Below are 11,844 nucleotides of genomic sequence, written 5' to 3' on the forward strand. Positions count from 1 at the left end.
TTAATAGTCCTTTGATATTATTGTCCAGGTGCTACAGCCAAGATAGCTATAATATTTATTTAAGAAGAAGGAAGTAAGAAGCCCTGCCAAATAGCTGCGTAAAAATAGAGAGCATTCATTGATGGAGGTTATAAATAGAGAGAAAGAGAAGGGGCTGGTGTTGGACAGGGATATTTATAGCAAAGGCACAGTGCAGTTTACTGGAGGCAGCAGGCAGGCGCACACTTATCAATAACACCATAAAACTCCAAATACCTCTGAATGCAGTCACCTCCCTCATCCATTTCTGGAAAGATGCATCTGTGGTGAAATTAAATCACTTTTATGAGGGGATCAAAGGGATTACTCCTGGGGGTTTTCTATTCATGGACACAGTAAATGCAAAAGTTGGATCACTTTTCAGTGTCGACATATCTCTCATTACAACATTTTTTCCATTTCTTGCATCTAAGTATGTTTAACTGATGCATGGGACAGCAGGGAAATACATCACTGACACTGATTACCAAGTATAAGGTATTATTTTACAAATTGTGCATGTGAATAAGTAATGACGCAGGTTAAAACACAGTGGTTTAATAGCCAAGTATATGAAAGTGTTTATTACTTTATTACAGTCTTCGTTTTTACAGCCTGTGTTACCAAAGAGATCTAAGCCGGGACAGGGACTTTTAAATTAGTAGTTGTTTTATTTTAAATAACTGTTTAATTTGCTTGTGGTACTGTGATGTGTAGAGAAATAAGACTTAAACTGCATATGCTATGTCCTGACATGCTTGCTTGGTACAGGTGGAGGACAGGCCAGCTGACTGAGGAGCTGGAGGAGGGGCAGACAGACAGCCGGCTGCCGGAGGAGCTGCTCCGCACAGTCCGACAGACGGCCACCTCGACCGCAGTGAACCTGCGACGCAAGCCGCCGCTGCTGCTGCTGAGTCCCCGGCAGCGACCAGCCGTTTGTCTGGGAGTTTAGCTTGCTAGGCTAACTAGCTAACTCAGTCGTCGTTAAAGGGACGTAAAACTGTGCAGTTAGAATATCTAAACGGCAGAATTAAATGAGATAACTGTAATTAATTGTTAAAAAGTTGCTATTTAAAATGTCTATATTACCGTTCACTCCTCCGGTCGTGAAGAGGCTGCTGGGCTGGAAGAAGGGAGAGCAGAACGGGCAAGAGGAGAAATGGTGCGAAAAGGCTGTCAAAAGTCTGGTGAAGAAGTTGAAAAAGACGGGACAGTTGGACGAGTTGGAAAAAGCCATCACAACACAGAATGTCAACACGAAATGCATAACCATACCCAGGTAACGACACAAACAGAGCTAACCCTCCGTGTTAGCTAAGCTTGCAAGCTAGCAAGTGTTGATGACAGCTAACATTACCCAGATAGCATGCTAGTTAGCTTATGCTTACATTAGAAGCAAGGTGCTTTGTTAGTATGAGTGCAGTCATTCGTTTACTTTCACATGTTAATATTAAATAAATTGAGGAGAAGAAATAAGAAGTTTGATGTTATGCATTGGGTATTAATTGCACTATTAGTTAGCTTTAGCTGCCTTAGTTAAAGCAGTCAAACATAGTAGAGCTAACATTAGCTGTTCAGACAGCCTGCTTTTTAATTTACATTTTTAAATTTTGTTGTGTTAACAAGTAACAGCCAACTGGCATTTGACCAGTGTGTCAGTTCATATATATTACTTATATATGAACAATATTACTTTTCTATATCTGGCTATATTATGTTAATTGTTTGCAATAATACTTTTCTGGCTATATTTATATTTGTATTCATGTTCATATTTATAGAATGCATAATCATGTGCAATACTTTACTATTTATTAGTACCATGATGTGCAGTGTCAGGAGCAATATAATCTTTTCTTAATTATTGTCTACAATTACATTCAATATCATGCACTTTTAATTCATAATCCCGTGCAATAGTACCTAATAACTGTCAATGCTACTGTTAGTTTAACTGCCACCATTACGTCCTGCTTACTTTTGTTGATGACTATTGTAATATTGTTTTTAGACACTGTCTCTTTTACATTAACCCATACACTTTATATTTTAGCTTATATTTGAGATGGGTTTTTTTTAGTCCTCTTTATTTATTTGTACTGTATTTGTGGAGCTATCTGGCACTATAATTTCCTTAGGGATCAATACATTTCTATCTTTACAGTTTATGTTTCTGTAAGTGTACTTTTACTGTACTTGGTACGCCTCTAGCTGACAAACCATACATATTATTATAAAGTTTCCTCACATAATAACATTACTGGTAGATCAAAGGTAATCTTTTAGTACAACTGAGGCGGTTTAATTGTGTAGGGTGGCAATTTACAGTAGAAGTGAGTGTTTCTTAAATAGCTAAACAAGTTTAAAAAATTGTATGTGAAAGATTCACATGCTGGCATGGCGAGTTAGCTGTAATAAATCTAACGTCAGTGCTGTAAACAAATATCCCCAAAGTTTACGTGTGATGAAGAGGAGAAGCTGGCGTTTGGCTAAGTGGGACTCTGACTCATAGAGGATGTTTAGACTGGAGTGTTTGAACTCTGGGAAAGTTGGATTTCAGTGTGGGATTCCCCATATGGGATACCCATGTGCAGCTCTTGCTGACATGTGAGGTAGATTCTTGATGGTGTGAATTTGTTGTGCATACATATAGTTGTATTCTCTGTGGTCTAAATGAGTCAACAAATGTTTCACTTGGTTGAAAGTTGAACCAAAAAATTGTGCAATTGAATTAGTTTATCTGTTGTACACTTTGTAAAGTCCTCCCAACATATTTTCTTCTGGAAAAATGTAATGAGACCTTAAATATAATTAAAACTGCAAAGGTTAATTGTTTCTTAAATGTCGACGATTGCTGCTTTTGGTACAATTACTCCTTACAATTTTTTAGGGTTTTTTTCACTCTACTCTTCCTTTAAACATTAAATGAATAAGACAGGTACACATCTTGGCTTCTAGTAACAGGCAACCCTCAGGGACTTTTTTTTACATGTTACTTCTCTGGAAAGTCTTTTTTCCTAACAAATATTTGATCAGAGAGCTTGTAGGCTTAATTGCTCCTAAAACTGGGAGTTCCCCATTATGCTGTGTATTGAAGTGAGCATGGGTGTAAACCTACATTAAAAACTTGTCTTCAGTTCTTGGGAATGTGCTGCAGGCTCAAGGGAGGGTGCAGATCACTGTTTGGATTGTGGTTCAAACTCGGTAGGTCCAGAGACTGTAGGTTTACGGAATAACAGCTGTCTTGCTATCTGTTAGTATATTCAGTGATTCTGCACTACAGCCCGCCAATTGTGCAGAACCTTCATGGCTTTCTGCAATGTGAAGAAGTCAGAAAGTGATTGTCAGCATTTAAAAGGGTCAAATGCAGGCCTGATGTGCCTGGAACTCTAGTTCAGCTTCAAAAAGTATCCACCACACTTTACTCTACATACGGGAAAATATCCAGGACCTGTTATTGTCCTTTGTCTTATCTGTAGTCATTAGAGTTTCATATTAATATTCTGTATACATTCTTATACTTAATGTTATTTTAGGGTGGTTCTGACAGCTAATGTTTCCCTGCTGGGGCTACTATGTGTAAAAGGCTGAGGGAGTGGGTGGCATAAATACTGTTATTCGAAGTGTCAGTATTTTTTTATACATCATATGAAAAATCAAACTAGTGTAAGAATAATTTTTAGCTTGTCTGACGTCAGCCACGTGCTTTGAGTTACTCCCCTAGTTAGTATTGGTCTATTCAGCACTATAATATATATCAAAGATTATTAGTATGACTTGAGATTACAGTTGCACATTCATTAAATACAAATAATCTGCATGTTCCATTACAGTCTTTTTGGTGTGTTTTTTTCCAGATCTTTAGATGGGCGTCTCCAGGTCTCCCACAGAAAAGGTCTTCCTCATGTGATCTACTGTCGCTTGTGGCGCTGGCCAGACCTGCAGTCCCACCATGAGCTGAGGGCTGTGGACCACTGTGAATTCGCCTTCCACACAAAGAAGGATGAGGTCTGCGTCAACCCATACCACTACCAGAGGGTGGAGACACCAAGTGAGTGCAGTTAATTGCTACATGATTCAAATGACTGTATTTAAGATGATACTTTTGCCATTTAGTTTTCAGAATATAACTGAGCCTTAATGAAGGTATGTGCATGTCTCCAGTTTTGCCTCCTGTCCTAGTACCACGACACACAGATATCCCCGCAGAGTTTCCACCTTTGGATGACTACAGCCCATCCATCCCTGAGAACACCAATTTCCCCGCTGGCATTGAGCCCCAGAGTAACTATATTCCTGGTGAGTAACCGGGTGGTGTCATCACTTCTCCACGCAGACTTTCACTCATGATTGATTACTTTGTTTGTGCTTAAATTGGAGAGAACTTTCAAAAAGTGGTTGTATCTCTGTATGCATTGCTTAGAGTCAATACTGGTTATTGTTGAGACATTTGACACTAAAGGAAACTTGGCTGTATCGGAAAAACCCCAACTTTTTTTACTAAATGCTGGAATTAATGCAACGAGATGTTGCCTAATTGTTGTCTGTGTGTGTCACAGAAACTCCCCCACCCGGGTATCTAAGTGAGGATGGTGAGACAAACGATCACCAGCTCAACCACAGTATGGACACAGGTGAGTCAAGTGAAAGTACATACTAATCAAGCTCAAACTGTTCTAATTATGCCTGAGTTATGAACTAGTCTTCTATTACTGCTCTATTTCAGGTTCACCCAGCCTGTCGCCCAATCCCGTGTCACCCGCAAACAGTAATCTTGGTAAGCATAACCAAAGGGATCGGCTTTACTTAAGGAGCATATCATTCATTATGTGCACTTTACTTGTTGATAGCAATATCATTAGAGAAGGTACAATATAGCTTGTAGCGTGTACATGCCATGGACACTACTTTTTTGGCTTCGGTTACTTGAAATTAATCGACATCTCTGACTCCCAGTCGGAAATGTGAACCCTCAGTGGCTGTGGCATAAATAAAACTTAGGCTTTTGGTATCCTGAAGATCTAGAGTCCACAGACAATCAGATTAGAATATCTTTGTAGGGGTGACATGTATGTGTGTGGGAGAGAGATGGGCAACATACAGAAGCAGTGGAGGTGGCCTCAGGGCAGTAACAGAGTAAGCATGGTCTGAATGATGTCTTTGTCCATGATCTGTCCTCATCTATGGAAAGCTCAAGGTAATGCAATAATAATATCCGGTTACCAGGTTAGTCTATCTATGTGGAGAGCCACTCAGAGGTCACTGTTAATACACTAAATATGTACGTCATGTCTTTGCTGGGGGCGTGAAGGTCGTGGGAAAGAGCTGTTGAGGAGAAATCAAAGGGAAGTTTTATCAGCAGAGCGCATCTTCACAGATTGTTGTTTACCTCTTCTCATGACCCCTCCTTTTTTCATGGACCTTACTGGAGTTTGTATGTGTGTTAATGTCTCTCCATCCAACCTCTTCCAGACTTGCAACCTGTGACGTACTGCGAGTCTGCCTTCTGGTGCTCTATCTCCTACTATGAGCTGAACCAACGTGTAGGAGAGACCTTCCACGCCTCCCAGCCCTCCCTAACAGTAGATGGTTTCACAGACCCCTCCAACTCTGAGCGCTTCTGTCTGGGTTTGCTGTCCAACGTCAACCGCAACTCAGCAGTAGAGCTCACACGGAGACACATAGGTACTTTTTAATAACCAACCTTTTATATTGACACAATCAGCAGGCAGCTGTGCACTGTGTGACAGTCTTCTCTCTTCCCTCTCCAGGACGGGGTGTGAGGTTGTACTACATTGGTGGAGAGGTGTTTGCAGAGTGTCTCAGTGACAGTGCCATCTTTGTCCAGAGTCCCAATTGCAACCAGCGCTACGGCTGGCATCCTGCTACTGTCTGCAAAATACCCCCGGGTTAGCATGAGCAGATACACACAAACACATGACGCCATCAGAGGCAAAATGACCAGAGTTGTGGGTCTCTGTGCCTCATAATAATTTTTTTTTTTTTATAGGCTGCAACCTGAAGATCTTTAATAACCAGGAGTTTGCAGGTCTACTCGCCCAGTCAGTCAACCAGGGCTTTGAGGCCGTCTACCAACTCACCAGGATGTGCACCATTCGCATGAGTTTTGTCAAGGGCTGGGGAGCAGAGTACAGGTAATTATTTATATTTCAAACAGATTTCTAATACGATTTTATAGATTGATTTTTAAATGCAGTGTTGTCCATACAGACAGTAGCAGGCTTTAAAAAAGCAAAAGAGGGTGATGGGGGAGGGTGCAGCCGTGAGTCGGCAAGAGAGGGTTGAGTAACAGAGCAAGAATGCAGCAGGCATGCAGCGCTGAAGGGGACATGGAGTGGGAGGTGAACACATTTCAGACACCCTCAGCAAGGGGGATTCCCACTGGACTGTGAGTGGTGCGTGTTATATTTCTGGCACCAAACACCTTGGAGAAAAACATCCCTGATAGAAACTTGAATGACTTCAAAAATAGCCTGTGGAGTCTGTTTCAGGGTTAGTGATAAATTAACCAAGACAAGAAATCCTGAGTCGACTGCATCATTGTGTTGGCTGTAATGAAGTTACATTAAGGATGAAATAGCTCACAGTGATTTTAATTGTAATCTATGATGTAGGATGAACTCTGACAGACACCACCTCTGTCCTTTCTTTACCCCACAGACGTCAGACAGTGACCAGCACCCCCTGCTGGATAGAGCTGCATCTCAATGGCCCTTTGCAGTGGCTGGACAAGGTCCTCACTCAGATGGGCTCTCCCAGCATCCACTGCTCCAGTGTGTCATAGAAGATGCTCATGCTTTCCAGGAACCCTCCTTCACATTGACACTCTTATACACACACCACATAGGAAAACTCAGGTGTCTCCCAGTGATAATAAGGCAAGAGACCCAATTCATAAAATCTATTATGACCCTCCTCCCTTGCTGTCTCTAACATTTCACCTCACACCCATAGCACTTTCCTTTTAGTGTCTCCAATTAATGGTTTTATGTACATTGTTTAATGCGTTCAACAGGCAGCCGCAGGGTATTTGAAATAGGTTTCTAAAGAATTTTCTTCATTTTTCACTTAGACATCATGTCTACGTTCAGTGTTGTAATCTTTTTTTAAAAATTGAAATTTAAAAGTTGGAACTTATGTTACAGTCTGAACTTTTCCCTCCATTTAAATGTTTCAAAACATTTTTGATTCTATGAATTAGCTAAGATTATGACTACACTGTCATTACTGGTGTTTCAGTGTCCCAGTATCACTCTTTGTAATCACTGAACAAGGAGGCTTATTTATCAATTGAACCATAAATGAACATGGAAAATGTCATTCGGAGCAGTGATTAAATACAATATATTTAATTAATATTTTAAGTACAAGGTACTTTGCCCATATTGATTATTCTGTAATAATAAAAGTGTCAATTATCTGATTGATTATGTAATTGGTATTTTATCTATTTTAAACTAAATATAGACATTAGCACCATTGTTTCTTGAAAAGAACCCTTGTATGAAAACTATTTTGCTCAGTGAAAGAGACATTTTATAAGTTATTTTTGCATACTGTCCTGCATGGGAATATATTTTTTTTATTGCCTCAATTTAATTGTACATAACTATTTATAGCTTGTGATTTCTTGTAGTCATAAATATTGCTTGAAACAGTGGACCTGACTGACCTCTGGCATGAGTATACTCACAACAAACTTTTGCTTTAATGACCCAAAAACTTGGCCTGCTTAAATGCAGGCCTTTCACAGGCGGGTCAACTGGTTCTTAAGTGTAACACAGGTTCTCTGTACCAGCTCTTACTGTTATTTCATGATAGGGACATAGAATATGACAAAGTGCCAGTGATAATAGTGGAATGGTTGAATTTAGGCACTGTGTGACGACATAAATGCGGGTCTTTTCACAAATTACAAACTGTTAGCCAATAGTACACTATGCTCCTTGTGGGTGAATGATGCACTTCAAATTTACTGTGTTGATCAGTGTAAAGCTTTAGTTCTAGTGGTAGTTTGCCTGTCCAGTAAACACTGTATATTACATGTACAATTGCTACAATATTGTAAGGCATGTGTTATATGATTGGTGTCCTTGGTCATTGTCTATGAAGCCACCATGTTTATGTTGCACTTACCTGCAGTATATAAGACTGTGTCACCATGTTATCTTTTTAAAACATTAACATGGTGCTAAACTGAAATACTGTGTATTACAGTGCTTTAGGTAGTTTGTTGACCTGTATCAGTACTTGTGTTCCTTGTTCCCTTTAGTTGGTGGTTTTCTGTTCCGAGTCTTATGTACATGGTTTTTCATGTAGCCTAATATTTGTTTTCAAATGACCATTGTTTTGTTATATGGGAAAAATTAATAAATTGCAACTGAACAACAAGAGTTCTTTGCCAATTTCTTTCAGTACACACACAAAAAAACCCCTGTACACGAGTTCCCTTCGATACTGCTGTCCTGCGATGAATAAAACAATATATCACAGAAAATTTAAATCACAAGTCTTTATATTGATTCACAGAATGTGCATTAAATGTAGTACAACTTTTCTAGGGATAAGGCACATTATGTCACTTGCAAATATATGTGACAACTGTACCTAAAGGACATTTACATAAATCAAAGTCTGCATGGTTTCATTTTGTTAACCTCCGTGTAACACTAATATGTGTTGACTTTCACTCAGGGCTTAAAGTATAGGGAGGGACCCAGGGGAGAAGGCTGAAGGTCAGGGCCATCCTTTGGCGTTCTTCTCTCCCTAATCAAGATAATCAGCTGCTTCTCACTATACACCAGTATTGCAATCATTTCATTTAAAAAAAAATCAAATGTTTCTAAACATGACTATGCCTACAGTGCCATCTGTAAACATCTCCATCCAGTTGCAGGAAGCGAGTGAAAGGGCGCTGGATCTTGTGGGAGTCCCAGGAAAGGAGGAGGATCAGAAGAAAAGAGACTGAGTCACAGGTTGTTACTTTTAGCTTTCCTCTCCCGATGATAACCCGTCTATTTCATCGTCATCTCCACCGATGGCCATCCAAAACGCTTTTGCTACCTGGAAAGCAGATTTTGTTTTAAAACCCTGTACTACAGTTTATATACACATGTTGAGCCACACTATTCACTGAGCCTATAGACGAATCCCACTGAAACATGCTACTGCTTGAAACTATTTGAAAATTAGACAATTGTATCTGTCACATCATTTTTATTACTATTCTATTGAGGTGACTAGTTTGAGAATGGCTTGAGGTTGTGACATAGTGTTCAAAAAATTTTGTGGTCCTCTTATAAACATTAAGAGGTCCAAGCCTTAGTGTCTTGTAACCGGAGGTGAATACAGTTTCTTACCTTCTCTGCATGAACCTTTCTCTGCTCATGTGGTAATGAAGAAGCTTTGTCTGCAGGATAAAAAAGAAAACAATTATGTAGGACATCAGCTCTACAAATATTTGATAAAAGGGAACAGGCTTCGTTCCCCCACTGGGTTTGCATTCATTTTTTTATTTAAAAATTACCTTTCATCTCTTTTAATTTGGTAAACAGGCGTTCAAAGTTATCCACATCTGCATCACCAGCCGTGAGATTAGCGAGCTCCTGAATGTCCAAATCAGTCATTGCATCTGAGAGAATCAGAAGTTAATATTAATAACGTTAGACACAATGAAACATAATTTCCCATCATCAAGAAATGTTTGTTTGGGTTAACATACAGTGGGAAATGTGCTGGGAGGTTCAGTTAAGTGAAGATCAGTTTTGGAAAAATAACTTCAGAAGGTGTTCACTTACCAACTACAGTGTCTCTCTGTGTATCTGTGTTTGTAGTACTTTCTGTGTGGTTAGCCTCCTCACTTACAGGTGAGCCCTCTACTGGCAAGCTGGAAGACTGCCATGGAAAAGGAGCAAAGGTTAGCATGCCTCCTTTAAAATGGACTAATTAAAAATGTATTTAAAATAAAACAATTGACATTCTTAAGAAAAAAGTAACAATACATTAAAAGATGCATTTACAAAATAAGAAAAAATAAATAAGATTAAAATAGTTACAAAATAAAAATGCCACTGACTGGTGGATCTTGACAGCTGCGTGGGTTGTTGTGTCTTGAGGCAACCAAACTACTCATCAGACCAAAGCCCTGGTTATGCCCTATCAGACAGAGATATAAAAATGTTCACATGCCACACATACACAGAACAGACTTAAGAGGCAAAATGCAATTGTATTAATGATATAATCTCACCATCCTTCATCTCCACACTTGACCACACGTTGGCATTGAGAGCCTGAACAATTCTTTTTACTCCTGTGGATTCTGGAAAGTCATCTGACAAAGGCAACAAAAACAGTGTGAATGAGAGAATATATATTAACTTCAATAACAAAAATACATATTTGCACAGTGTTAATCTAATTTCTGCTGTGTGTTAAACGCACCATCCTCATCTGGCAATTCCTGTGGATTGAGCTCCACTAGCTCGAAGGCATGAGCCAAACACCACTGTTGGGCTTCATGTCTGGTGACCCCTTGAATAGAAATTACATTTCAAATATCATACAATAGCCTTCAAAATTGTATTTATGTGCCACCTGCTTTCATAAAGAGCCGCAGAACTAACCATTTTCACAGACTCGGTCACACACCAAAATGAGAACCTCTGGAGCAAGATCTTCCACTACTGATATCCAAGGATGAAGCTTTTCCAGACCGTCCTTCTGCAAACATAATGTGCATATTATAGGTAACACATGTATGACAACATACTGTATAGTGTTGAGAACTACTCCTCAATGTTTAGTCACGTACCACTGTACTGTCGAAATAAGCGATGAAAGCCTGCATAGATTGGGCAATCTCCGATGACATTTGAAAAGTGCTTGGTACAACACATAGCCTGACATCTGCTGTATAGTATTTGTTGTTGATGGTCCATGGATACCAGGCTACAGTTTCTTCTCTCTTGACCGGCTCGGGCAAATTCTTTGAGCTAAGGATCTCTAAGGCAACAAAGCATTTGTTATAAATCACAAATAATGTAACAAACAGAGACAATACGTTATGCTTAATTGTTCTACTTGCTTTCCATGTGACTGGCTAACTGTGGATCTAAGATGCTCTCACCCTCATCCAGTCTAAACATTGCCGTTTTTACATAAGCCCCACAAAAATAAGTCACTTAACTAGCATGACAACCTCGGACAAACGGGTTATTAACCCGTATTAGCGGGTAATGTTCTCTGTTGTGCTAAGAGTGGGCTAGCTTTGTTTAACGATAGCATGTTAGCCAATTCATGTACGATAAGCTTAGCTAAACTTACGTTTTATCAGCTCCTCTTCTTTGAAGCCACTATCACAACTAGTGATAAGCACACACGGAATTGTAATCTCTTCATTTTCGTCGGCTGACATTTTAAAATATTTGGGGCAAGCTTGTCCGACTGCTAGCTTAACGTAACGATACCTAACTTTGCTAACCTTTCAACTTTGACTTAGCCGCTGCTACGTCTCTTCCGGTGCACGGTTACTGTGAAGAGAAACGGGCTAACGTTATAGTTACGACAATTCAATACATACACACGTGTCGTGCATTGCCATTGGCCAATTTATTCATGTTATATATGTACTAAAACATAAATATATATATATATATATATATGATAACAATGTTGACGGCGATTTAAATCGAATGCACTTCCTGTATCATGCTTCTAGTGACTATGTTTTTCGCCCTGAAATTATCTTTAAGGCAAACGACCTCCGAATTAAACATCACCAATAACTTCGTAATGTATGTGCAC

General features: G+C 39.5%; 2 protein-coding genes across 2 annotated transcripts; one reads left to right on the forward strand and one right to left on the reverse strand.

The window, feature by feature from the left end:
- Positions 1 to 903: 903 nt before the first annotated feature.
- Positions 904 to 8,419, forward strand: smad3b (SMAD family member 3b). Its single transcript, XM_069685688.1, has 9 exons — positions 904 to 1,297; positions 3,876 to 4,069; positions 4,183 to 4,317; positions 4,578 to 4,652; positions 4,745 to 4,795; positions 5,491 to 5,703; positions 5,790 to 5,927; positions 6,029 to 6,173; positions 6,700 to 8,419. Exons 1-9 carry the CDS (start codon positions 1,095 to 1,097, stop codon positions 6,821 to 6,823), a joined length of 1,278 nt encoding a protein of 425 aa, XP_069541789.1. The 5' UTR covers positions 904 to 1,094; the 3' UTR covers positions 6,824 to 8,419.
- Positions 8,420 to 8,536: 117 nt separating this feature from the next.
- Positions 8,537 to 11,516, reverse strand: aagab (alpha and gamma adaptin binding protein). The gene is made up of 10 exons (XM_069686803.1): positions 11,365 to 11,516; positions 10,853 to 11,043; positions 10,665 to 10,761; positions 10,483 to 10,572; positions 10,289 to 10,372; positions 10,115 to 10,194; positions 9,837 to 9,933; positions 9,566 to 9,670; positions 9,399 to 9,448; positions 8,537 to 9,102 (listed from the first exon to the last, which is right to left on the reverse strand). The coding sequence occupies exons 1-10, from the start codon at positions 11,453 to 11,455 to the stop codon at positions 9,025 to 9,027; spliced, it is 963 nt and encodes a 320-aa protein (XP_069542904.1). The 5' UTR covers positions 11,456 to 11,516; the 3' UTR covers positions 8,537 to 9,024.
- Positions 11,517 to 11,844: the final 328 nt, after the last annotated feature.

The sequence above is a fragment of the Semicossyphus pulcher genome, unplaced genomic scaffold, assembly GCF_022749685.1.
Source record: "Semicossyphus pulcher isolate SPU_LCO1_2020_fin unplaced genomic scaffold, fSemPul1.0.p SCAF_8, whole genome shotgun sequence".
NCBI classification, from domain to species: Eukaryota; Metazoa; Chordata; class Actinopteri; order Labriformes; family Labridae; genus Semicossyphus; species Semicossyphus pulcher.

Excerpts from the sequence above, each read along its gene's own strand:
- aagab (XM_069686803.1), bottom strand. The coding sequence starts at position 11,455 with ATGTCAGCCGACGAAAATGAAGAGATTACAATTCCGTGTGTGCTTATC. Across the intron at positions 11,044-11,364 it reads AGAAGAGGAGCTGATAAAAC|AGATCCTTAGCTCAAAGAAT; the intron begins GTAAGTTTAGCT and ends TTGTTGCCTTAG. Across the intron at positions 10,373-10,482 it reads GGAATTGCCAGATGAGGATG|ATGACTTTCCAGAATCCACA; the intron begins GTGCGTTTAACA and ends TGCCTTTGTCAG.
- smad3b (XM_069685688.1), top strand. The coding sequence starts at position 1,095 with ATGTCTATATTACCGTTCACTCCTCCGGTCGTGAAGAGGCTGCTGGGC. Across the intron at positions 4,796-5,490 it reads ACCCGCAAACAGTAATCTTG|ACTTGCAACCTGTGACGTAC; the intron begins GTAAGCATAACC and ends AACCTCTTCCAG. Across the intron at positions 6,174-6,699 it reads GGCTGGGGAGCAGAGTACAG|ACGTCAGACAGTGACCAGCA; the intron begins GTAATTATTTAT and ends TTTACCCCACAG.